General features: G+C 47.8%; 2 protein-coding genes across 9 annotated transcripts in view; one reads left to right on the plus strand and one right to left on the minus strand.

The window, feature by feature from the left end:
- The first annotated feature begins 3,325 nt into the window (after positions 1-3,325).
- Positions 3,326-14,821, plus strand: PIK3IP1 (phosphoinositide-3-kinase interacting protein 1). Of its 3 annotated transcripts, XM_040464056.1 has the most exons (7): positions 3,326-3,592; positions 4,466-4,486; positions 4,607-4,726; positions 4,813-4,932; positions 5,887-6,087; positions 6,185-6,263; positions 13,098-13,302. In XM_040464056.1, the coding sequence occupies exons 1-7, from the start codon at positions 3,523-3,525 to the stop codon at positions 13,300-13,302; spliced, it is 816 nt and encodes a 271-aa protein (XP_040319990.1). In that variant the 5' UTR covers positions 3,326-3,522. The 3 variants fall into 3 exon arrangements, with proteins under 3 accessions (XP_040319990.1, XP_040319991.1, XP_040319989.1); XM_040464057.1 differs by lacking the exon at positions 4,466-4,486; XM_040464055.1 differs by having other exon boundaries at positions 3,328-3,592; positions 4,466-4,726; positions 13,098-14,821.
- Positions 14,822-15,961: 1,140 nt separating this feature from the next.
- The window catches only part of LIMK2 (LIM domain kinase 2), a 59,418-nt gene continuing 48,788 nt past the window's right edge, over positions 15,962-26,591 (minus strand). For all 6 annotated transcript variants that reach the window (XM_040464052.1, XM_040464047.1, XM_040464050.1 and 3 more), the window contains 7 exons: positions 26,203-26,334; positions 25,984-26,040; positions 23,786-23,851; positions 22,654-22,828; positions 21,646-21,701; positions 20,426-20,583; positions 15,962-17,773 (listed from right to left, as the gene is read on the minus strand). In XM_040464052.1, coding sequence (XP_040319986.1) covers positions 17,629-17,773; positions 20,426-20,583; positions 21,646-21,701; positions 22,654-22,828; positions 23,786-23,851; positions 25,984-26,040; positions 26,203-26,334 — 789 coding nt within the window. In that variant the 3' untranslated portion in view covers positions 15,962-17,628. The remainder of the gene's footprint in view (positions 17,774-20,425; positions 20,584-21,645; positions 21,702-22,653; positions 22,829-23,785; positions 23,852-25,983; positions 26,041-26,202; positions 26,335-26,591) is intronic.

Raw genomic sequence — 26,591 nt, forward strand, 5'->3', positions numbered from 1 at the left:
ATCTATATAAAACATATACATAATATATATTATATTAAATATAATATATATATTTAATGTTTATTTAAGAAAAAAATTTTTAGTATTTATTTATTTTTGAGAGAGAGAGAGGGAGAGAGACAGAGCATGAGCAGGGGAGGGGCAGAGAGAGAGGGAGGCACAGAATCCAAAGTAGGCTCCAGACTCTGAGCTGTCAGCACAGAGCCCAACCCGGGGCTCGAACTCACAAACCACGAGATCATGACCTGAGCCGAAGTCGGACACTTAACCGACTGAGCCACCCAGGCGCCCTAATGTTTATTTATTTTTGAGAGGTGGGGAGAGAGAGAGAGAGAGAGCGAGAGCATGAGCAGGAGAGGGGCAGAAAGAGAGGGAGACACAGAATCTGAAGCAGGCTCCTGGCTCTGAGCTGTCAGCGCAGAGCCTTATGTCAGGCTCAAACTCACAAACCGCAAGATCATGACCTGAGCCAAAGTTGGACACTAAACCCACTAAGCCGCCCAGGCGACCCAGTAGCTACTTCTAAAGCACATTATGGAGAGAATAGCTGGAGTCAACTCATTAGATCTTACTCCAAAGATTTTTACCAACACGTTAGCCCTCTTTTGCTGACAAAAGATTCATGTCTTTTAACAGCTTTATGGCTTCCTTACCAGAGCCCTTCCACTAACATACTCTGTTATCAAGATGAACTGCCCATCTTTCTTGGGAAATGCTTTGGAGGCTATTTCCTGAGTTAACAATACGGCTTTGTCTCTCTGGATCAGTACTGATTTAATATGAAACCAAGAGTCAAACATCCCTGAAATATTTAGTAAGAGTATTGTATTCACAACATTGTCCTCAGGGATATAAACAATCCAAAATGAGTATATGAGTAGTGCTGTATCATATTATTATTGCAGGAATATTTCCAGAAGAAATGTGAAATTTGGAGTAACTACAGGTCATGAAATATAGCCATATTGCTTCAATACATGACACAAAGTTCAAAACTAGATCAAGAAAAAGACCAAAACATCGTCAATGATGATGAAAGGCACATCTCTAACTAAGTCCAATTTCCCTGAGGAAAGAAGGTACTCAACCTATTATAATAGAATACGTCTATGAAGGACTGAGAAACATGCCTATCATTCCTGAAAAAAATCAAATCACACTGATAAATACCTTACAGGCAAGAAAAAAAAGAGATGACTAAACTGAAAAAAATCTCCTCTGGCCTGTCTTATATCTTTTGTACCTTATATCTTCTGTACCTGATAAGACACATGGCACAAAATATGTTTTTTTCTGTATATCAAGGTGTGTAAATTACAGCAGATAGTAGTTTTCTGAATAGGAAACTTAGATAACAGAAACAGGTAAAGAAGCTTTGGGATTCTGAGGAAGAAATACTGGCACCCCTATATGGACCCAGTAGATAATCTGAAAATGGTACCACAGGCTTGTGCGTAGCCTGTCTCTATTGTAACTGGAGGGGAAAGAATTATAATCTGGCAGAAGTAGCCCTTCAGAGTCTGAGGAGCTTTTCATCAGACAATAATTGAGCACTCACTGCATACAAAGGCAATAGATTAGCTGCTGAGGAATCAATCCAAAAGAACCCCCTGCTGCTGTGAAATTAAAAACTGCCTTCTCAGAAAATAGTAATAATAAACTGCATTCTCATTTTTGCAAACCTATATATTTTATGTAATGAAACAAAATGTGTATCATATTTCTCTTGTAGTGGTATAAGAGTAGGATCTGCAAGGAAAAAGGACCTCCTCTTTGGCCTTCTGCCTACAGAAAAAGCCTATTGGTTCCCTGAAAATAGTGTAAGCTTTCTTTAGCAAGTGAAATACACCCCATTGTTCTCTCCTTGATCCTTTCACTTTTTTTTTTCATAACACTTAAGACCACCTGACACTTTATATATTTATCCTTTATCTTTCCCTACTAGATTGTAAGCTCCGTAAGGGCAGAGATTTCAAGTATTTTATTCACAGACAACTTCTCAGTATCTGGAACTATATCTAGTATGCAGTAAGTTCTCAAAAAATTGTAAAATTAATAAAAGTGTTTTTAAAAAGACCCCTGAATATTATGTGAAAATTATTATAAAATTTTGGCATATCTGTGTATATATATACATGTGACTAAATTTATAGACTCTGTGTAATTTCTAGCATAGGCCAAGTCAGGAGTCAGAGGATCAGAAGTTTGTGTGGGGAGACAGGAGTGTGACTGCAAAAACAAAGCAACATGTTTTATTAAAGGGACTGAAGGAATCAAACACAGTCAGCAAACTTCTGTAAAAAGTAAACTAAGTTTATCTCTGTCCTTTCCACGTCTGAAATCTGACTGTAGTAAATTCAAATTCACTTCACAGTGGTTGGATTGACATTAGCTTTCTTCCTTGATAAAGCTTTTGAAACTTATTTAAGGAAGTTTTTTTTTTTTCTGCTCCCTAAATTACTGCTTAAAGATACAAGCCCTCCGATCGAAACAGTCTCTCATTTCTATTTTGAGATTTGCCTGAGTCACAAGGTAGTCCTGGAGAATCACTCTGTTCTGTCTCCACATTTACTGAGGCTTCAAACTGGGAACTCAAACTGTCAGCCAAACAGGAAGAGGACCCTTCTGCCTAACTCCAAAAGGCCTAAGTCATATGTATGTGGTGAGGTTTAATGATGGATATAAATCACTGTGAATGGATTTCCCACAGGGTGGAGGGGGGGGAAAAAAGCAAACATTTGACTTAACTTCCTCTATGAATCCAGGGCTGGTAGAAAGGGTAGACTATTAAATATAGCTGAGCAAATGTCCCAACGTTTGCCTAACATGTGTTTTAAACTAAAGAGACCTCTTCTGTATACCTAATATGTATGACACTCCAAAAATATAAACAAAGGAAAGTGACTGATCTGACCCTGGCAATGTCATACTGTTGTTTTTTTTTAAGTTCATAAAAACATATAAACCACAAAAGCCCTTTTTCTTTCTCAGGAATGAGTATAAAGAGTTACTTCCACCTAGATACTCTTTTTTGTGCCCCTTATGTGGTCTTGAATTCCTACTAGTGTAGTTAGCACATTGTCCACCCTTGTGACTATAATTTCAAACCCTTCTCCCCACAATGATGCCTCTTGACAGAGTTACTCTTTCTGTACTCACACAAATGGAAACAGAAGAGATGAAAAGCCCTGGGGATGCAGTCATTGTAGGTCTCAAACTGATCTTCTGCTAAGCACAACCTGAACTCTGCCTCTCTCTTCTCTGGGGGGAGTTTCTCTCTTGGCTTAGTGATCTTGCCTGGCATAGGAGGCTTAGGACCCAGGGGGCGCCTTTCAGCGGAAAAACACCTCGCTGCAGCAAGCTGGCTGGGAAGCTCCCAGTTCTAAAGAGAGGCTGTTTACCAGAAGAGCATAACAAGGGCAGGTCTGACTGCAAGGCTGGGACTGGGAGGCAGAGCCGACGCCAAGGGGACCCCGGCTGGGCACTGGTTGGTCAGTCACCTGCAAGACGAAGGAGAGGAGGATGCTCTTGGCCTGGGTGAAAACATTCCTCATCGGCAACATGCTCCTAGCAGAAGCCTATGGATCTGGAGGTGAGATTACAATCTTCCTTCCTGCAGCAACTTAATCAAGTAGAAAGGGTAAAGCTCCCTATTTCCTAAGCATGGCCAGGCTACACAGGAAGATGATAGGAAATGAAGCTTTTAGCTGGTTTCTGTTGTCCTATGAAGGCTTTTTTTTTTTTTTTTTCTTCCTCCTTTCCCTGTCAGTGGCTTGCAGCTCCATATTTGCCATTAAGAACAAAGGCAAGTAGCCACTTTCTTTTTCCTTGTCTGGGGCTCATGAGTGGGTGGAATTTGGGGTTCATCTCCCCTACTAAGTCCTACTCTTTTCAGGGGCTTTGCACAGCGTGGTTAGGGCACAGGCCCTCCTTCCCCAGCGTCTTCCTGTGACTCTCCTGCTGAGGGGAGTGGGAGTTTGGAGTCACATCCAGGCAGCGATGAGGCAGGTTCCCTCCATTTGAGGCTTTTGCCCGACCGAATTAAGGCTTTTGAAGAATTCTCTTGGGAGGGAGTGTTGCTTGTCCAAGTGTGGTCACATCCGTGAAAGGAATACCCGAGTTTATGTAACATGGAATTACAACACAGGGATGAATTTCAGGGCTGGCTGCCCCCCGACCCAAAACTCCGAACGTCTCCAAAAAGGAACCCGAACCCAGACCTCCCCCACATCCTCCTCTAAAGTGGCCACAAGTTCCAGAGTAACAACCCCTTGCACTTGTGCAGTGCTTTCTGGCTTGAAAGAAAGAAAGAAAAGGAAGGAAGGAAGGAAGAAAAGAAAAGAAAGAAAAATGAAATGAAATGAAATGAAATGAAATGCTAACAAGCTAACGTTGTCTGAGCAATGACTGAGGGCCGGGCACCAGCAAGGGGCTTTAGAAGCGCTTTCTCTTCCTTCTCTTTCAGGCGTCACAACAACCCTTCAAGGCAGGTGGGGTTTTCCAAGTGAGGGCAGGGGGGCCCCGACGGGCCCAGCGTCGCCCAGCCGGGATAGACTCGGCTTCCCTGCCGGCCACTCAGTGTCCGGGGGGCTCCTCTTCATCACAGGCTGCTTCTGGGACAACGGCCACCTGTACCGGGCGGACCAGCCCTCCCCAGCGCCGGGCCTCCGATGCCTCAACTGGCTGGAGGCGCAGAGCGGCCTGGCGTCTGCCCCTGTGTCGGGTGGTGAGTGTCCGCCCCGGGCGGCGGGCGGGCGGCGACCGCGGTCTGGGTCCTGGCCCCGTCCCATGGCGCCTTCTCTCCCTTCCCAGACACCGGCAACCACAGCTATTGCCGGAACCCGGACCAGGACCCGCGCGGGCCCTGGTGCTACGTCAGGGGCGAGGCCGGCGCTCCCGAGAAGTGGCCTTGCGAGGACCTGCACTGCCCAGGTACCCGCCCAGACCCCGAAGCCCTCAGGACCCCAGAGCCCCCAGCACTTTAGGCAGCCTGGGAGCGGCCCTTACACCCGCTGCGCACGTGCGTCCGCGCGTCGCCGGTCGGCCCCGCCCCGCCCCCGCGCCACCCGATTGGCCAGGGCTGTCTCCAGGCCGCAGAGCCCAAAGCCCATTGGCCGCCGCCGCCTCTCTGAGTGAGCTCATCCTCCGCGAGCGCCTTGTAAACAACCGTGGGAGGCGAGGCCCCACCCCTTGGCCGCGAGCCCCATGCTTGGTGCGCAGCCTCGGGGAGCCCGCGGGACAGTAGTCCGGGTCTCAATGCCCTTAGGTAGCCCCTCCCTCAGCGTTTAGTGATCGTTTGGGGGCGCGTATGCTGTGTGTTAAGGCACTCTATTCACAGTCCCTCCTGGAAAGAAGCTGGTTGTGGGATCTGAGCCTCAGAGAAGTTTAGCGACGTATTCAAAGCAATGGCAGGGTCCAGATTTGACTCTGTTTCTCAGACTCCGGAACGAAGGCTTGTTGCTCCCGAGGCAGCAAGACCATTCTCTAGGGTTAGATTAAATGGAATATGTAAAGCATATAACATAGGGATTGGCAGGCAGTGTGGGCTCAGTAAATGTGAGCTGCTCACAGGGGTCGTGGATTGTTTCCTAGCGCAGAGGGGGACCCCCCTGGAGAAGATAGCAACTGAGCTGGGCCTTGGAAGATGGCAAGGATTCGAACAGATGAAGACGTGGGAGGCAGGAGAGGCTCTTTCTTATGTCCTTCCCCTCACATTTGTCTTGTCCCAACTGTAGTGTGACCCCATCAGACCTGGTCTTGCTCCTGGGGCAAGGATTGATTTCAGTATGTACAGACATTCTAAGGTGGACCCTCTCCCCCAACAGTTTCAGCTGTGGAGTTCACTCAGGCTATGCTAATGAGAGATATTTTACACTTCACCTCCAGAGACCACTTCCCAGTCCCCTCCAACCTTCACAACAGAAACTGAGGAGGCGTCTGAAGTGCCAAGTGGAGATGAGGTGCAGGTGTTCGCTCCTGCCAACGCCCTGCCTGCCCGGAGTGAGGCAGCAGCTGTGCAGCCAGTGATTGGGATCAGCCAGCGGGTGCGGGTGAACTCCAAGGAGAAAAAAGACCTGGGAACCCTGGGTACGATTGCCTCACCCATCCTTATGCGAATCATCAAGAAATATTTGCCGATGGGCTGGGGTGAGGCTAATGGGACCTTGTGTCCTGTCCTTGGCAGGCTATGTGCTGGGCATTACCATGATGGTGATCATCATCGCCATTGGAGCTGGCATCGTCTTGGGCTACACCTACAAGAGGTCAGTAGCTTCTCTTCTGGGCCCTCTGAAAGGACGGGAGGAAGGTACATAAAGTTGAATCAGACTTTTTTGTAGCATACATACCCAAAAAGGAAGTGAAGTATTAAAAGAGGAAAACAAGCTTAAGATGTACAGACTTGGTTCTAGTCTTTACCAGGTGACCTTAGAAAACCCCTTTCCTTTAGTGTCTTTACTCCTCACCCAAAAGCATTGTGAGGTAGGAGTTCTTGTTCCTCATTTTACAGATGAGAAAGCTTTCATCAGAGAGGTGAAGTGACTTGCCCAAGGTCACACTCCCTGGGAGTGGCAGAACCTAGATTCAAACCCAGCTCTTTTGATACCAAATTCTCTGCTGTCTAATCCAACATGCCTGGTATGGAAGCGAGTGGCACTGCAGAAATCAGTCTGGACACTCACTGCAGGGTCCCAGAGACTGAATTATTTCTGTGAGTTATAAAATTCTACTAGAAAAGGTTCCCAGCTACTCCTTTCACAGTTTGGGCTTGAATTTCCTGGGCCATAAGCAGGGATCTCCTATTTAGGACAGGAGGAAAAAAATGAGCTGGAGGATATAGAACCTGCTACTCATCACTACATATGAGAAAGCCAAAGAGGCTTCTCCTGGGAAACTCAGGGACCTGACCTGTGGCTGGGACAACAGGAGGAGGAATGCTCATTTTGAGAGGGCCCCTGAAATATCATGTGGAAAAGGCTCTCAAAGTCAGTGGTGGGTGCACGATAAGCCAGAGTTGCATTCATTTTTACAGTGCTGGCTTGTTCTGGGAAAATTATTTGCCATTCTGGGCAAAATCAGGGGATTTGATTTCTAGCCCCGAGTGCTTTGATAGGTCTCTTCTGAGGTCTGAGAAGGCTTCCTAAAAGGGATGTGACATGGTGGCCTGCATTTTCCAGTGGTAAGGGCTGTGAGTTCACAGCCCCAATGGATCACCCAGCATTAAATAAACCTGGGGTGTCCTTAGAGACAGTGTAGTCAACCTCCTCATTTTACAGATGAAAAGGGTGAAATAGTGGGTAAGAATAACAACAACAAGAAAGTGAACACTAACCATATGCCAGACCCTGCTTCAAGCAATTTGCATGCTTTAATTCAGTTCACACAATCACCCTTATGGTATTATGGTTACCATAATTTAATTTAATTTAATTTTTTATGGTTACCTCACACTTTATCTTATGAGGTAAATGCTGTTATTTACACGTTAGGAAACCAGTTTACATGTTAGGAAACAGAGGCAAGAGACGATACGTACCTTGCCTGAGGTCACACACCTAGCATTTGGTGGAGCCAAGTCTTAGTCCTGTCACTGGCTGTGTGACTTTGGGCAAGTTGCTTCTATTTCCTACTGCAGAGCACTGTTGTAGCTAAGGCATGTGATTGCTTAGCTCAGTGTGTAGCAGATAGTAAGTGGTCAGTAAATAATAGTTTTTTTCTTTTCTGTAAAATGTGAGTACTGTACTAGCACTCTCTGAGCGCTTGTTTCTTCTCTGATTTTCTATGATTCAGGGAGCAGAGGTTCAAATAGAATAAGAATTGACCTAAGAGGGTCTCTTGACTTCCATTCCAAGGCTGTTTCCCTCAGTGGGATGGTTAACATGGCAGGTCCAGGGACACCTGTTTGTTCATTCAGAGAGTTAGAGGAAATGATGTGGTAGCCTTGGCCTATAAGTCATAATCAGACCTAAACCTGTTGGCTGAGTTTAGCCTTTGAAATATTTCCTCTTAACTCAGCCACTGGATAGAGTATGGCTTTACTCCAATCTTGTGACGGTTTCCAGGCCTCCAGGTATTTGAACTGACTTAAATGTTCTTAATTCTGAGCTCAATTCTCATGTGCAATGAGGAAGCCAGGCCTTTTTTTCTTCTAAATTTGCTTCTTTAGGCTGTTATAGGACTGCCCTGAAGCCTAGCATTTACTATCCTGTAAACTCAGGGCAAGGCACCAAGTCACCAGACTCCCTGTCACTAACTACTGGTCCACCCCTTTCCTCAGCAAAAGTGCTCTGAGAACAGACTATAACAGGAAACCGCATGTGGTCTAGAGGCAAGCTCTCAGCTCCCATCTCTCTCCAAAGTCAGAGAACAGAGTGTCCTGGAAAGAACTGTTGTGTATAGGTTCGGTCATTCCTCTGCACCTCCGTTTCTTGACTATTGAATAGGGATATATGCCCCCTCCATGCACCCATACCTACCCACCCAAGATTATCATAAGTATTAAATATAAGCAGTAGGACACCAATCATGTTAGATAATCATAATAGCAGCCAACATTTATTGCATGCTTTTTATTTTTATTTATATGTTTACTTATTTTTGAGAGAGAGAGACAGAGTGCGAGTGGGGGAGGGGCAGAGAGCGAGGGAGACACAGAATCCAAAGCAGGCTCCAGGCTCTGAGCTGTCAGCCCAGAGCCTGAAATGGGGCTTGAACCCATGAACCGTGAGATCATGACCTGAGCTGAAGTTGGACGCTTAACTGACTGAGCCATCCAGGCGCCTCTGTTGCATGCTTTTTAAATAAATAGGGCCCTACTGAATGCTCTTCCCTGATCATCTGGCCCAAGTCTCATGACCACACTAGAAGGATCACTTTTTATACTGTTTTACAGTGAGCTGCTGAGGCCTAGAAGAGTTAAGTGCCACATCCAGGCTACACAGCCAGTAAGATGTGTGCAAGGATTAACAATATCTCCCAAAAGCTCAGCGAGGTTCAGCAGTGTCCTGCAAATTTGAATTGCAAAGGATATTAGGAAAAATGGAAACTTTCAAAATAAAATAGCTGGACTTATAAGTCAAAAGAACGAGGATCTAGTTCTGCAACTGCCATCAATTCTGGGTGCAACATTGGACAAGTAATTTACGTTCCTCATCTGTAAAAAGTGCAAAGGTAGGAGGTTGGATATGATGATCCTCTCAGCTCTAATATTTCCTAAAAAGGCAATATTACCTGTTCGTGGCTGCAGACAGTACTGAGTTCAAATCCTAGTTCTGCTGTTTGCTTAAATAAATGATTTAACCTTTCTGCATCTGCCTTCCCATCTCTAATCCTAATAGATACCATACAGGTTTGTTGTGAGGATGAAATTAGACAGTATAGTTGGACATAGGTTTTGTGTTCATAGCCTTAGCTGCCTTGAGGAACTCTTCCTGAGTAGCAGTGTGGTACAGCACTGCTTTCAACTGGGCAAACAGTGAAAAGAATAATTGGAAGAAACTGTGTTGCCTGAAGGAAGTCTGGGGTGTCTCTGTCACTCCAAAGAGGATGTCAGATGTGGGCAGCAGCTCCATCCACGCTTGCTGTCTCTGGCCCTGGGGCAGTCGTGGATAGAATTACTGCAACCCCTGAACTCTGCCAAAGACCATGAGGCTAATGGGATGGAGATTTCCCCTGGCTGGGAAGGGCAAGCAGGAACCAGGCTTCCTCTCAGGGGAATAAGGATGGCAGGTGGGTGTGGGTGAGGGCTCAGCCTGTCGGGTCTTTGTCACGGTTGTCTAGGCTACAAGACTCAGCCAGCCAGTCTGCAGCTCCCTCTCCCTGCCCTAAGTGCAGTGTCTGTGCTATCCAGAGGGAGCATTTATTTTCTGATAAAAAGGCAAGGGAAAAACTGTAAGTCAACACCACTCCACCCCCTTAGGAGGAGCTGAGTCAGTGAATAAACCTTTTGTTCTATCTTGGCTGCCAGACAACAGCCTGCCCCCTATCCCCACCGCCCCCCCCCCCCAAAAAAGACATAAGAAGGGGCTGAGCTGTTTGATGGTCAGTGCAGCAGGCCTGGTGGCCTCAGATCTTAAAAGGAGCTGGGGACATCCTCTGCATCTCCAGGACTCATAGGCACCATTAACAGGAGGCCTGTGGGGTTGGGTGTGTTTTGAGGCTTGTAAATGGATGAGACTGTAATCCAGATGAATCCCAGCATCTCCTTCCTTTACCCTGACTGTTCTTCCAGTCCTGCTCTGCTCCATTAATATGAATTGATTTTTTTCCCCCTAAAGACTTGTTTATGATGATGTATCCTATTATCGATAGCTGGCCACAGCCAGATGCTTGGCAAAGGAGGTAGCTGAGGGGGACACCTGGGTGGCTCAGTCAGTTAAGCATCCCACTCTTGATGTCAGCTCAGGTCACGATCTTGTGGTCATGGGATCAAGCCCTACATTGGGCTCCATGCTGAGTGTGGAGCCTCATTAGGATTCTCTCTACCTCTCTCTTTGCTCCTCCACCACGTGTGTGCACTCTGTCTCAAAATAATAAACTTAAAAAAAAAAAAAGGTAGGGGTGCCTGGGTGGCTCAGTTGGTTAAGTGTCCAACTTCAGCTCAGGTCATGATCTCACAGTCCGTGAGTTTGAGCCCCGTGTCAGGCTCTGTGCTGACAGCTCAGAGCCTGGAGTCTGCTTTGGATTCTGTGTCTCCCTCTCTCTCTGCCCTTCCCCTGCACATGCTCTGTCTCTATCTCAAGAATAAATACAAACATTAAAAAAAAAAAAAAAAAGGTAGCTGAGGAAAGCAGGACAACTCCAAAGCCTCAGTTTGTCTATAAAATGTGGATAATACTATCTTGCAAAGTTAGTGTGGAAATGGTACATGTATAAAGTGCATGGCATCCAGTAGGTGCATAGGTAGCTCTTATCCTGGGTAATGGGAAGGTCATTTCCTCGCACCTTAGTAGGCACTCCGGATGTATGAGTTCTCACTTTATCTCTTCCTTTAGCCCTTTAGAGTTTGAAACTCAGGCCCTGGCAGAGGAGACTTGCATACTCCACCTCTTTTGTTAATTGCCACTTGGCCTTCTGCTGGCTTGAGGGCTCCCTTAATAAAGTTAAACCCAGACCTACATAGGCAACCTTGAAGAATCTGGCCTTTTATTATGGAGGAAAGTGTTTCCTTCTGTAGTGGCAGCTGTAACTGATGAGCAGTGCCCAAGGGCAAAGTGAATCTTAGGCTGAGTGGGGATGCACTTGGTCCAGACAACTGTCTTCCCAGGTCCCTCCATTTCCTTTTTGGAGTGCTCTGGGGGTTATTCTGCTGCAGGAGTTGGTGGTGTCCAGTAGAGACCAATGATAAGGATGGGGCAAGTGCTCAGGGTTGCACATGCAAAAAACTCAGTCACCTAGGGTGACTCACAAATTTGTCTTCTGTGACCTTATGAGAATTAGGGAATCAGAGCACATCTCCTATGAGGGATCATCTAGAATATCAGGGGCCTTGGAGGTTATCAAGTCCAACTCCTTGTTTTAAAAATGATAAAATTAAGGCCCAGAGAGGAGGGGAGTTGCTGAGGTCACATAAACAATAATTGCCTTGGCTGGTCAGTAGGAGTTTCCTTGGGAAACCATATTAAGATAACATTGCTTGGTAAAGTCAAGTCATATTCAGGGCAAATCATAATAATCTCCTCTGTGAGTTTTACAGCAGTTCCAGTGTTTTCAAAATGCATTCACATTCATTGCTATTTTGAGGCAGATACTGTTCCCCTTTCATAGATGAGGAAACCAAGGCTCAGCAAGGCTGTTTTGCCAGGTGTCACACAGTCAAGGCTGAGCTGGTACTAGAATACAAGAAAACTGGTTGATTTAAAGACAGTTCTGAGGCACCTGTGCAGCCCCCAGGCCCCTCCAGGCCCTGCTGTTTTCTCAATACTGTTTTCCAGTCTCTGGAAACTTGTCATTGCACCTTATACCATGATGAATATGTAATCCATCTGATCTCAGCTATCTTCCTGAGGTCTGAAGTAGGCTTTTTTTTTCACCTAGTCATCCATCAGCTGTCAGTTTCAAGGCCTCTTTGGGATGGGCTCCTTCCAGAAAGATTTCCCGTGACAGTTGAGCCCATGTTTCTAGTTGTGGCTTCAGAGTATGTTAGTGTGGACCCAGATCTGGGTCCTGGGTGCTGGTTATGGTATGCAGTGTGTTAGGCACTCACCAAACCCTTCAGCCTGCAACAGGGGTAATCCAGGCCAGTGGGAAGGACCCTACATGTGCAGCCAGAAGACTGGGTTTGAGTTCCTGTGCCACTATTTCTTTGGGGTGACTCTGATCGGTTCAGAACTTCTCTGAATATTAGTTGGAGTCCAGCAGACTTGGGTTTGAGCCCATTATGTTATTGGAGAATTCTTTCACTTCTCCGAGCTATTTCCTCATCTGTAAAATGAATGGTAAGACCTAATTCTTAGGGTTTAGCCAAGGATGAAGTGTGATAAGGTACACATCATCCTTAGCATGGAGTAAGCACTCCATTTGAGTAAAATGGGGCAACACCATGGCCTAACTGAGTCATTAAGCACCATGAAAATTCAAAGATGTGTGAACCTAAAGGTGTCTGATGGTCATTGTCTCATTGTTTCCCACTGACCTGAATAGCCCTCAGTCCCTTTTGCCCACTGTGTGGGCTAGGGACAGTCCTTATTTCCAGCCAGGGCTCACACCTTCCAGCACTTTAGGACAAGACAGCTGTCTCAGAACAGGTCAGTTTTCTGCACAACTTTATGGGTTAGGACTGAGATGGTTCTCTGGGTCTCTTGGAGCCCTGGGCTTAAAGAACAAAATCGTTATCTTAAGTCTCTCTTCTATACACTATCTTCATTGAGCCTGTCTGCAGCTGTGTGAGATTCAGGCTGCTACACACCCATTTTACAGATGAGGAAGCAGAGACCAGAGGTGTAAGAACTTCGTGTCAGGGCAAAATGGAAATCTTATACCTCAGCTACTGAATTGCTGACCATGGTTAGCCTCAGCCCCTGCCTGAGCGCAGCATTGCTATTTAATGAGCAAAGCCATTCAGGAGGCACAGCCTCAATGCTTACCTCTTTTCCTGCCAGGGGAAAGGACCTGAAAGAGCAGCATGACCAGCGTGTGTGTGAGAGGGAGATGCAGCGAATCACCCTGCCCTTGTCTGCCTTCACCAATCCGACCTGTGAGATCGTGGATGAGAAGACTATTGTAGTCCACACCAACCAGACTCCAGTGGACCTTCAGGAGGGCAGTGCCCCTCTCATGGGCCAGGCAGGCACTCCTGGGGCCTGAGCTGCCAACAATGGGCAAGAGCCCATGCAGACACTGGTGCAGGACATCCTACTCTCCTTCAGCTGGGAGGATCTACACTTTTTGTTGTGGTTAAAATCCTCCCTCGACTTTTTGTTTTCTTAATTCTAAAACAGAAGCAGGTGGTGTGCTGAGGGCAAGTCTGGGTAGGGTCCTACCAATGCTCCTCCTCCATCCCTTGGAGCAGGGTTTTGCCTGTGGATGGAGACAGTGGCAGCCCCCACAGCAATGCTGCTGACAAGGGCTTCCAAACATTGCTTGTGCCCTGGATCTGAACCAGGGACAGGCAAGGAGCTCCCCCAGGCTCCTCTGTGCTTTATTATCTAAGATGGCCTCAGTCTCCGCCTTTCTGTTTGTTGTCCGTGTGCTTGAGTGGCGCATACTGTTATCCATAGTTCGGGACAGACAGGTCAGGAGGCAGTACTTCAAAAATATAGTTTTTAAAATATTTGGGATGGAACTCCCTACTGACTTTGAGAACCAGAAATGAATTTGTACAAAAGTCAAAACTATGGGTTGAGAATGGGATCTAGGCTGGAGGCTCCTGGGGGGTGCTCCAGCTTGCTAGCAGTGATGTGCCTTGATAACTGTGGGCTGGCCCTGGGCCCAGGGACTCTTCCTGTTTTGAAAGGAAAGGAAGGGAAGAATCGCACTGAACATTCCACTTGGGAAGAAGGTAGAGAAGGATCTATGGCTGCCTTAGGCCACAGGACTCAAGGGGGACCTGGGGAACCCTAGACAGTTTGTTCAGGGTGGACATTGGCCTCTTTTCATTTTGCAGGGGTAAGACATCAGCCAACTAACCTATGGGAATTACACTGTGGGGCCTTGTGAGCTGCTTCTGAGAGGTTAACTCAGAAACTAAGCTCAGAGGCAAGGTAATAAAGTGCTTCAGGGCTTGCCCCTGCAGTGGCTTGAGTTTGCAGGTGGCTCTGTGGCCTCCAGGCTAATGCATTCCCGTGAGGGTAGTACGGCTAGGCTCACAACCCCTAACTTGTAAAACAATCAGAACCATTGGAAGGGACCTTAGGGTTCCTCAAGCCTTTCGGACACAGGGACCCAGAGGGGGAAAGTGATGCCCAAGGTCATAGAGCATAGGCATGGCTGAGAGGAAAGTAACATTTCTCCACAGCACTGTGCTTCACTGAGCCAATGGCTCAGCAGGGCCTCCAAGTCCTGATGTCACACTTGGAGGCCTTAGCAGTGCTCCCTACCCAGAGCTTCCTTCCACTGCCCCATGTGGAAAGGGGGCTTAGAGGGGCCCATTCTCTTCAGCAGACTATTCCTGGGAGTGGTTTGCTGAGGGGCCTAGGCCTCATGGGTCCCTTGGTGTTAGTGATGCTGAAGAAAAGAACAGTACATTACTGGTTTCTACTTTTCTATAAAAGCATTTCTCTGTGTACATGTTTTATATACCTCATTCTGATACCTGCATATAAAGTGCAGTAAATTGCTCTGCATTTGACTTGTATAAATTAAAAAAACAAAAAGCTGTGTATCACCAAGTTTTTATGGGGTACAAGGACATTCCTCCGCTAAGCTGGAAGTTTTTAGTTACCTTGTCCATACCTGTGTGGCAAGCTCCGGCTTTCCCTCATTAACTCTGGCCCTGTGACTGGGAGATGGCAAGTGAGTGGTGTGTTAACTGTTGCCTCTGTTCTGTCATCACCAGGAATCATTCAGGTTGAAGCTGCAGGAAAGATGGGTATGCTGGTTTGGTCACTGCAAATCCTCTCCCCTTCACCATTTTTCCCAAGGTGGAGGTAGTTAAAATGAACATCCAGGCAGCCGTTGGCAGGGGCTGGAGACAGGTGTGATTGGTGGTGCTGCAGCAGCAAAAGGGAAGGATGGATGTGCAGAGGAGGCTGGGTCCTTGGGATGCAGGAAGCAGCTCTGAGCAGAGAAAGGCCCCTGGGGATGGTGAGGGAGGGGGGTGGGGTGGGGTGAGGGGAGTGGAGGGGAACTCCTAGAGCTCTAGAAGAAGTTACCAACAGGACTTTCAGCACAAGATTTCAACAACATGTTCTCTGCCTCTAGGAATACCCAGGGTGATCTCTGTCCATGCCTAGACATTGCTCTGTAGTTCTACAAATAAGGGGCACCCTAGAATATCAGTTTTGCCAGGAATTGGAGTCTGTCCTTAAGTTGAACTTAAGGGTATATGGATTTATACTGTGTCCAGGATCCCACTAGGCAGATAATATCCTGCCCAATGCTTCACATCTCCCATGTGTAGAAGTAAGAATAGGTCTTCTCTCAAGCATTTATAGGAAAACACAAGGTGTGGAGGTGACTTGCATTCATTTCTTCCCTTTATGAAGGTGGCACCCAACCCTGCAGGGAGGATATCCAGGCTTATAGGAGTGTACATGCATCAGAGAGTGGAAGTATATGGCCCCAAGGGAAGCACTTGGCTGGGAGGTCAGAGTCAGACCTGCTTGAAGGACTGGGTTGCCTCAGGTGGGATGTGCATGTTCTCTGGAGCAGGTTAGTATATAAGAGGGGATTAGAGTTGGGGTGTGTGTGAGAACTCCTGCTATGGGGAGTCACAGGGCGGGGCCTGAAAGTGGCCAGCAGACCCTCCACATGTACCCTCCTCCTGCTGAGCCAAGCCCCAAGTCACTTTCTCACTCTCCGTATCATCAGTTATGTTAACTGCTCAATTTATTTGGTCTGTTCAACGGCCCACCGTGGGCCCACCACTCCCATGCTTGCTGGGGACAACTGAGGCACAACCAGCCACAAAATGCTGACTTAGGGCTGCTGGGAGCCAGGGCTCAATCCTACAGCAAGCTTGCACACTCCACACATTACGTATGGTCTATATAGCAGGTAAACTCTGTCCAGAGATGACATCTAATCCCACAATTTATCAGGTCTATGTACAGTATTTCACATATCACCCAACAGATACAGCAACAAAATAGTTTTAACATCAACCACTCTCCTGGATCACTCCCCACCACCACCTCCCCCATCCCCCAAACAACCACCACACATTGCAGTAACGTCCCAAACCCATTTCCAATTTGTTAAATATGGTGCAAGCTCACAGGAGGAAAATCTATTTGTGTTGAAGAGTCCCTGGAGCTCTGGAAGCCAAGGTGGAGGGTGCCTCTGGGGCTTTTCAGCACCCATCAGCTGTGTCAGGAAGATACAGCCAGGAGCTAGTGAGCTGGGCCAACCAACAAGGGAGGTAGAAGCCAGAAAGGCCAGCTCAGGGAGTGGTCTCCTCCAGCACCCCAGCTCTGGAGCTCTGCCACCACCTCCTCCTGCCTAGGTTGCTGCCTGGACCAGGCATAGTGAAGAGTGAGCAGTGGTTGCTACAAGGACAAGACCAAGAGACTGCTGAGATTCCCACTCCCTTGGCTCATACACTGAGCCTGTGGCAAGCCACACAATCCTCCAGAACCCATCTAACACTAAGCTAAATGTCCTGGGCTTCTGACTGAGGTGCCCACCAGGCTATGAATGACAGCAGCCAGGATATGGGCTTTCTAGAAGACAGGGCCCCTTTCTAGCCCCTAGCCTCTTCCTGCACTTGTGGGTGAGTGCTTGTTGTAGGCAGAAAAGCCCAGGAGCTCTCAGCAAGAGCGGTAGTTTGTGAACATCAGGCGGAAGCTCCCCCTCACACTGATGTGGCCCCTAGGCCTGGGAGATGAGTAGAAACTAGCCCTTCCCTGACTCCTGGCCAGTTCCACCACAAACTAAGGAACTCTTCAAGACCTACTCCCTCAACCCTTGCCCCACAGGGGGGCGGGGCATGGGGTGGAAGGCGGGTAGCACCACTGTCATTTCACATCCTTGGATAGCCACCTGACCACCAGTCTTTCTCTCATCCACACTCCCCCTTAAAGTCCTCCTGTATCCAGTGCGACCAGAGACTTCAGAGCCCACAGGCAGGTTCACCCTGGAATCCTGCCCAGCAGGTCCAGGTCACACTAATTAGTGTAAGCAACAGCCTCCCAGAATCACACTGCCAGGGAGCTCCCGAGTGGTCATCAGTAACAGATTCCCCCAGCCCATGGGCCAGGCTTTTCTTTTTCTTTCCTTTTTTTTTTTTTCTTTCTTCACAGCTTTCAGGTGAGTGTTGAATTTACAGACAGTAACCAGAACCCCAAACCTGTGATGTGTTTCCTGGTGCTGCACCCGCTGGCCTCCTGGGGAGGTAGTAGGGATGGCTTGTTCTGCTTCTGAATAAGCCGCCAATCCACAGGAAGCCCGGACGGCCCTGCCCACAGCAGAGATGGGGCGCAGAGGGGGCAACGGTGGCTGCAGAACGCCCCCCTGCAGGGGGCTGGGCCAAGGTTAGGGAGGTGAGTCCCGGGTCAGGCCATACTGCATGCTCACAGTGTGGTCCAGCTCTTCCAGCTCTGCAGGCAGTGGGATGCCCAGCTCCCCCAGATAGAGGGAGAGAGCCTCAAAGGAGTCCTCCAGTTTTGAGAATGCCGGTCTAGAAAGAAAAGGGGCGAGTTGGAGGCAGGTGAGACACGGACTGGGCCACGGGGTGGTGTGAAAGGCACCCAGGCCTGCATCTCAACCACTTCCTAGTTGTGTGACCTTGGGAAAGCCCCTTAACCTGTGCCTCTGCAGGAAATGGGGATATAATGTTACTGCTATTGTGTAGGGTTGTTGTGAAGATGGGAGATAATACTGTGATAAGGCTGGACTTGCTCAAAGGGGTAGCTTAAAAAAAGAAAGTCCAGGAGAAAAAAAGCTCCTCTCATGTCTTGGAGAAAATGCAATAATTTTAAGTGCCTTTTTAAAGATTCTTTCCAGTCCTTATAACTGTCTTCACATCAATAGATCTGCTCAGGAAAGGACATTTCACAGACTCACCAGCTCTTCCCAAAGGGAAAACAAACACTGGGTTTCCAGTACTGTGGAAACAGTTTAGCTGCCCTGGAACCCTAAGACAGCTCAGGCTTACTCCACCTCCTCCATGTTTTTGTTTAACCGTCTTATCACCTTCTCAGCGGGGCCCACTCACCCTCACCACCGTATTTAAAATTACAACTTACAGGTGCCTGGGTGGCTCAGTCAGTTAAGCATCTGACTTCGACTCAGGTCATGATCTCGCAGTTTGTGGTTCAAGCCTCCCATCGGGCTCTCTGCTGTCAGCTCGGAGCCTGGAGCTTGCTTTGGATTCTGTCTTCCTGCTCTCTCTGCCCCTACCCCACTCACGTCTGTCTCTCTCTCAAAAATAAACATTAAAAAATTTTTTAGGGGTGCCTGGGTGGCTCAGTCGGTTAAGTGTCTGACTTCGGCTCAGGCCAATGATCTTGCGGTTTGAGCCCCACGTTGGGCTGTGTGCTGACAGCTCACAGCCTGGAGCCTCCTTCGAATTCTCTGTCTCCCCCCTCTCTGCCCCTCCCATGCTCATGCTCTGTCTCTCTCTCGATAATAGATAAACGTTAAAAAAAAATTTTTTTTTTTAATTACAACTTCTACCCTACACATCCTCTTTCCTCAGCTCTGCTCTTTTCCCCATACTATTTGTCACTTTCTTTTGTTCAGTGAAGCTTATTCTATCTATTGTTTATCATCTCTTCTTATTAGAATGTGAGTTCTAGGAGAGTAGGCACCTTTGCTTTGTTCACTCCAGTGTTCAGGACAGTGTCTAACACATGGTAGGCACTCAGTCAATATTTTTTGAGTGACTTAAACACAGACATTTAGAATGACTAGGAAAGGATATTAGCAAACAAATACTGTGTAGCTTTACATTTTCTCCTCATGGTCTTACTCTGATGTTAGTGAAGGACTGCAGTCCTTTGGCCCATGAAGGAACAAAATGTAAAGCCTCCCACCAGCAAATCCCAACTCTAAAGTTGACCTTGGAAACCATTTTATTTTTTATTAAAAACAATTTTTTTAATGTATTTATTTTTGAGAAAGAGATAACACGAGAAGGGGAGGAGCAGAGAGAGAGGGAGACACAGAATCTGAAGCAGGCTCCAGGCTCCTAGCTGTCAGCACAGAGCCCGATTGTGGGGCTTGAACCCATAAACTGTGAGATCATGACCTGAGCTTGAAGTCAGACACTTACCCAGGTGCCACCTGGAAATCATTTTAAAATAAAGGTTATGTGCCAACTGGTTATCTTGAGGGGATGGAGCAGGAGAGTGAGGAGTGCTGGGGAGCACATTGGTTAGTAGATAATAGAAAACGTATACTTCCTGTGCTATATATTTTAGTAATACTTGAATTTTTTTTTTTTTTTTTAAAGAAACAGGATTTTTGAGAGCAGGAAAAAGTACAGATTCTAGTTTTCTAATGTACAAACTTGAAAACAACCAGGGTAATAATGAAAACTATAACCTGAGATAAATAAAGGTCATTTAAAAAATATTTCTTTAAAGGAAAAAATTAGTTAAATGAATAAAGATGCTCACTATAGTAATACCTATTATAAGGAGAAACTGGAAAAACCTGAATATCTATATTACGTATATTATATGTTCAGACTATATCTTAAGTGAATTTCACAGTCAACAAAAATGATAAATGGGAAGACTGGGTAGTATACTTTTTGCAGGGCAAAATATAAAACTTCTCTTTATTTGAGGGGTGGCTCAGTCAGTTAAACATCCGACTTCAGCTTAGATCATGATCTCACGATTCATGAGTTTGGTCCCTACCTCAGGCTCCTTCCTGGCAGTGTGGAGCCTGCTTAGGACTCTCTCTCTCTCTGCCCCTCCCCCATTCACCCTTTCTCTTGCTTTCAAAATAAATACATAAACTTAAAAAAATTTTTTTTCTTTATCTGAGATTATAGCTATATGAAAAAAAATGTATGTGTTTGGAACAGACAGGTGAAGAACACTTTTTCTGTTGGAATGGCACAGGTTTGTGTGAATTTTCTTCTGTTAAAATTTCTTTTCATGGCTGTGTCTTTGTTATATCCAGGTCACTCATGACAATGCCTTTGTCCCCCCTACCACCTCACCTGGCACATCAGAGTTGTTAGGGTGGCTTCAGTGGTTGGTATCCTTGAGCTCAAGGCTTCTGCCACCCTTGTGCCTGGGAAGGGCTTGGGGATGGCTGAAGGCTGGGGCAAGCATCCGGGCTTATGTGAGCTGGGGAGAAGGGATAGGATACCAACCTGCTCTCGGGCTCCAGTTTGCAGCAGATGGCGGCCAGGGGGAAGAAGGCTGGGGGGCAGTCTGTGGGGACAAACTTCTCCCAGAAAAGCTTCACGTTGAGACCAAAGTCCAGTGTTCGGGGCAGGCAATCAGGATCTGCATACACCTGCCCGATGATCTGCAGGTGAGAAGATGGCTGGTCAGGAATGGGCTGTGGTGTGTGCGGCCATAGGGCAGGGGAGAGGGATACTGGTGTATGGACAAGAAGGATGGGCAGAAGAGGGAGGTAAAAACCAAGGTTAGAAAGCTATCCTCCATGCCCAAATTTTGCTAGTCCAGACTTGTCTCTCAGCTGAGAGTCTGGTTACTGAGGAGGGTTTAGAAAAGACTTCTCTGCAGCAAAAGCACAATGTTCCAAATCTGGAGGAGGAGCTTCTATACATCCCACCCTGCCCTGCTGTGTGCCCTTGTGTCTATGTCCCCTGCCAGAGTTCAGGCTCTGTGAAGTGAGGTTCTGGGTCTGATGCATGTCTGAAACTTCTTGGCACCAGCCTCGTGCTTTGCACACAGTATATGCTCAATTGATCTCTATTAAAGAAAATGATTTTAAAAAACCCTCCTTCCATTATTCCAACTGTTCTTGTCTCTCCTCTACCACTCACCATTTTGTAGGAATTACAGAAGGCTCTGAACATATGTGTTTGATTGAGTGCTTTCAGACAGACTGAGCTAAGCTCCTAAGGGGAGGAATCTTTCCAAGACTCAGCCTATACACCTCACAGTGCTTAGAACTGTGCTAGACAGGCTAGCACTTCTTGTGATGGCTACTTCCACTTGTGGGGCTGAGGGCAACAGCACTATCAGGGCCTGGGGAATGGGGATCAGAGTCAAAGGTTACATTGGCCCAAAAGCTAAATGGACAACCATAAGGACAGCTTCATGCCTTTCCTAGTGGAGTTCCGAGTCTCACCTGCCCCTTACCGGCTATGTGACGAAGAGGAAGCTGCTGCCCCTTTCTGAGCCTCAGTTTCCTCACCTGAAAAAACCCTGCCCAGTCCTTCTCATGGGACTGATGAGACTCAAATGTGTCAACAGATGTGTGATAACTGCACAACCCTACATTCATGTTGACTTTATTGTGAGCTACTCATCGTTAGGAGAAGCAGTCCCAGTTCTGAGGCAGGGCAGAGCCATTAGGCCTTCTGCCTCAGGCCTGGCCTCTGTGCAGGCCGGAGCTCACCTCGCAGAGAACGATCCCAAAAGAGAAGACATCCACCGTCTCATCGTAGCTCTTTCCTTGGAGAACACAGGAGAGCAGGCTGTTAGGTTTGGTCTCTTATCTGCTCTGCACGGAGTCTGGGGCCAAGCCAGGCCACAGCCAAGAACCAGGGCTAGAAGAGGCTCCATGGGGATGCCTTGAAGGCTTCCCAGGAGAGGTACCATCTGAACATCTTTCCTCAGCCCTGGGTGGGCTGCCTCAGAGAGATCTTATAAAACACACTATCCAAAATGAAACTACATTGGGCATTGAAAGAGAAATGGATCAGGGTTCATCTGGACTCTGTCATTAGCTAGCTGTATGTTCCTGGGCAAACCGCTGAACTTCTCTGGGCCACAAGACTCCAAAAAGTGTTGGGGTGCCTGGGTGATTCAGTCAGTTAAGCACCCGACTCTTGATTTCAGCTCAGGTCATGATCTCACAGTTGTGAGACTGAGCCCCACATCAGGCTCTGCACTGAATGTGGAGCCTGTTTGGGGTTCTCTCTCTCCCTCTCTTGCTCTCTCTCTCTCAAAATAAATAAACATTAAAAAAAGATCACCAACAGCTTTAAAAAAAAAAAAAAAGACTCTAAAAAGGGTTAAACCAGCAGGCCATTTCTGAGACCTCACAACCCTGTATATTTCAAGAATCCCAGCCAGCATCTCTGGCTGGTTTGAGCATTATCCACAAGGGGGCACCATAATTCAGTTCTCAGCAGGGAGAAGAAAAGGCTAAATCTCTTGGCAATAAACAGCCTGAGCTCTCAGCTACACTTGGGGCACAAAAGCCACAGTCAGATCTCACCCTAAGCCCAGGACTTCAGGGAGGAAGGGGTTTATAAGGCCCAGTCTGGCAAGGGATAAAAATCATCCACCTGTCAGCTCTGGGTACCTGGCCTTCCACTTGACCCAGGACTCTGATGCAAGATGTGGCTCCTAACTCCCCTCTGGGGACATGTCGCCTCCAGTGTCCAGTGTCAGGACTCACCATTCAGCATCTCAGGGGCCATCCAGTAGGGGTTTCCTACCACGGTATAGCGCTTCTTACGGTCATTCTTACGCAAGGTGCGTTTCTTGGTGGTGGCCTTCTCCACTGGGGGCTTTTTCCTCTCTTCAACTATGAGCCGTGACAGCCCAAAGTCTGCCACCACCACAGTCTTGTCCTGGTAGGACAAGGGCCAGATCAGGACTTGGTGAGGACATTCCCAAGAGAAATTGAGAAGGGGAGAAAAGGTATGTAGCAAAGGAGAGTCATAGCTCATGCTCTCTCTGGTAGATAAGGCTCAGTTATTTGTTTTCTAGCAGTCTGGTATCTGCTCCTCAGACTTCCCAGACTTGGGGGTGTTCACAACAGAGCCCCTGGAGCCCGGAGGAGTAAGGCTCTGGAACTTGCAGAGTGGAACTCAGAAGCAGGAAAAGGGATTTTTTTTCCTTTTTTTTTTTTTTTTTTTTACCCCATCCTGCCAGTTCCCCAAAAGATTTAAGGCATGGCTAGCACCAGGATAAGACAGAAAAGGATAAGGTGTAGGGAGTCAGTGGGGGGATTTAGAGGGAGACAAGCTCTTCAAATAGCTACAGGGCAGTCATGTGGAAAAAGGGTTACGATTGTTTAGTGTGGATCTAGAGGGTGGAGCCAGGGCCAGTTAGTGGATACCTGAGAAGCTAGATTCCAAGTTAATCGGAGAAATGACATGCTAACAGCCAGAGCTGATGGTTGGTGGGAAAAAATGCTGGTCCCAAACTGGCCACTGTACATTTACTAGCTCTATGGCCCTAGACTGAGGCTTCAAGGTGCCACAGTTGTAGAATAGGGTCCTCAGTGAGCTGCTTTACAGAACTATCGTGGTGAAACCAGGAAAAACAACAGGGCTCTTTGTAGTGTTAAGGAACTTCTGAAGTCCCTTCTAACCAAAGGATTTCAAAGGCTGCTATTGGGAGGAGGTATTATTGTGTCTGCATGTGTTTGAGAGCCCCCAGAAGACAGGGGAGGGCATCAGGCGCAGCAGGAAGGGTAACACAGGAGTCCTAGTGACACCTGAGGTCTAAAGCACAAGGACAGTCTCCTTTGTGACAAGACATGAGGGCTGGCCCTGGGGAAGCCCAGGATGGTTGGGACATACCAGCTTGATAAGGCAGTTGTGTGAGTTCAGATCCCGGTGGATGATGCACATGGAGTGTAAATAGGCCTGGAACAGAAGTACGAGCTGAGGCCAATGGCCAGTAATTCAAGCAGATGCAGACCCTGGAACTGGGGGAGACTGCTCTTCTCCCAGGCCATCCCCACTCAGCTTCAGAACCCAACATGGACCTTAGGGCAAGGGCCTCCTGCTGTCACCCCCTTGTCCCAACACTAACAGAAAGCCAAAGACCGCCTGGGCTTCCTCTCTCTCCCTGCTGCCACCTCTTGCCCATCCTTTGGTTCGCTGACCCCAACCCAGAGCTGCTCTAGACCCTCATTGCTCCCTCCCAAAGTCCCCAACTCTACTGGGCCCTGGCCCTTGCATGCCCCCAGCCCCTCTATCCATTTTATGTAGATCCAGGCCACCTGAAGTGAAGGTCCTCAGATGTACTGCTCCAGTCCCCCTCACCACCATCATCACCATAATCTCTGGCTTCAGCCACCCTCACCGCCAGTGATCAGAGAATGACTTCCTCCTGGCCAGCTGGCTCTGTATTTCTGACATTCTCCTTCCCTGAGACTCAGCACCCTCCTTGTTCTTCTACACTTTAACCTCTCCCTCTTCCTACCCCAATGTTTTCACACAAGTCTTTGCTATTTCCACCCCTAGTCTCCACTCCTGGCTCCTGTCACTCTCTGTAGCCACTTCCTTTTCTTTTCTCTTCCCCAGCAAATGTGGAAGGAGCTACTTCCCTCCTCCCCTGTCCTTTGCAATAATGCTTGCATCCCCTAGGCTCCTGGCTCTGCTCACATACCCAGGGAGCTCTTCCTGAATCATGGTAGCTCTTGTGACCTGCCTGCTTGCCTGTCCTTTCCCCAAAGGCTGCCAGAACTTCTCCCACGCTACCTGTTCCTGAGACTCCTGTGTGGCTGCTGTTTCCTTCTAGCCTCCTTGGTGTCAGCCCTTTTTAAAGCTGCCTTCTCTACATACGCTGATGCCCACTAACAGCACATCAGCTTCAGTCGACACTAGGTCTTCCCAAACCTGTTTCCCCAACATCACTGCCTCCCCAGTATCTGGTAAGTGACACCACCATTCTTCTAGGTACCTCAAAAAAGCACAGCTCTGCTCACAAAACTTCCTTACTTAAACATCTTTTACATCTGTCTAAAAAGATGCTTCCTGGGGCGCCTGGGCGGCGCAGTCGGTTAAGCGTCCGACTTCAGCCAGGTCACGATCTCACGGTCCGTGAGTTCGAGCCCCGCGTCAGGCTCTGGGCTGATGGCTCAGAGCCTGGAGCCTGTTTCCGATTCTGTGTCTCCCTCTCTCTCTGCCCCTCCCCTGTTCATGCTCTGTCTCTCTCTGTCCCAAAAATAAATAAAACGTTGAAAAAAAAATAAAAAATAAAATAAAAAAATAAAAAGATGCTTCCTAAGCATCCTAAGTAAAATCCAGACTCCTTAGCCTGAAATATAGGGACCTTAATGTACCCGAGACCAACACTGTCTTAATGGACACCACATGAAGAGCGGTGATTAAAGCTTCAGGCTTGGGGTCAGACTGACAAGCCCAAGCTCCTCTCTCTTTCTAGCTTTCTAGCATCAGCTTCTCATCTGGAAACCGGGGCTGTCATGAGGAACAAACATATACATGCATGTCAGTCCCTCAGCTCAGTGCCTGGCATACAGAAAGCACTCAGCGACTGTCACTGGTACTACTACTACTATATAATTGGTATCATTCTTTCCCAGGTGAAATAGACTATTAGTTCCTCTCTCCTCCCAGGTATTTGCTGCTATCATCACCTCAACCTTGGTGCCTCTCTGCCAAGAGGAACTTTTATCCAATTCTGACCCATCCTTCAGGGCTCAATTAGAACACTTCCCCCTCCTCTGATTTCATAGGCAGTGAGGTACCCTGCTTGTTCCAAGCTCCTGCAGTGGCTAGACGCTACTAGTTTGCCTCTCCAGTTTTCCCTTGAAGATTTGGAATTCTTTGAGGTAGATTGTGAGCTAAGAAAAACAACTGGGGGCAATTTCAACAGCCCAGAAAGAAGCTCAATAAATAGCTGCTGACTGACCCAGCCCATACAAGCTGCCCAGGATGGGGTCTTTGCCTTCCAGTGCCTGCCTGCAGTCCCTCCCCATCACCACCTCACCACCACTCCCACACCTGGCAGGGCTGTTGGCAGAACTCACCATTCCAGATGCGATGCCTTTGGCAAATCTGACCTTCTGCTGCCAGGGGAATGGGTCCTATGGGAAGGGGGAATGCCCATCAGAGGCTGTTGGGACCTGTCCCATTTGTTGTCCAGGCCCCATGGGTCAATATCGTCTGCCAGTGAACCCTCCCTGCCTGTGCCCAATCATGCTCAGCATGTCCCTTTGTAGGCAAAGCAGCGAGGGTGGTGTGCTCACCACACTGCGCAGGAAGTCCTTCAGCGTGCCCCCTTCAATGTACTCTGTCAGCAGGTTCAGCTTCTTGTCCTTGTACAGCACACCAATGAACTTGAGCACATTGGGGTGGTCCAGGCTGCGCATCACCTTCACCTGGGGGTGACGAGGCCAAGGAAGGTGGATGGTTACTTTCCACTATGTCTTCCTCACCCCTTCCCTCCAAGGAGTCAGTCTGATAACTGTTACCTGCATCTCCTACCTCCAGTCTTATGTGATGGGGCAGGACACCTCCACATGGATAGGGATGCCTCACAGGCCTCACCCTGGGATGCTGCCTTTCTAGGAATTGTACTGGGGGCAACTGGAATGGGAGGGTCCAGGAGTGAAACAAAGGCCTGGAGGGCAATACC

Source organism: Herpailurus yagouaroundi, unplaced genomic scaffold (genome assembly GCF_014898765.1).
Source record: "Herpailurus yagouaroundi ecotype Mexico unplaced genomic scaffold, PumYag 428, whole genome shotgun sequence".
NCBI lineage: Eukaryota > Metazoa > Chordata > Mammalia > Carnivora > Felidae > Herpailurus > Herpailurus yagouaroundi.

What these genes read in the sequence shown, in the direction of transcription:
- PIK3IP1 (XM_040464055.1), top strand. Translation starts at nt 3,523, where the DNA reads ATGCTCTTGGCCTGGGTGAAAACATTCCTCATCGGCAACATGCTCCTA. An exon ending in GTCTGCCCCTGTGTCGGGTG is followed by an intron (nt 4,727 to 4,812) that starts GTGAGTGTCCGC and finishes CTCCCTTCCCAG; the next exon opens with ACACCGGCAACCACAGCTAT. An exon ending in TTGGGCTACACCTACAAGAG is followed by an intron (nt 6,264 to 13,097) that starts GTCAGTAGCTTC and finishes TTTTCCTGCCAG; the next exon opens with GGGAAAGGACCTGAAAGAGC.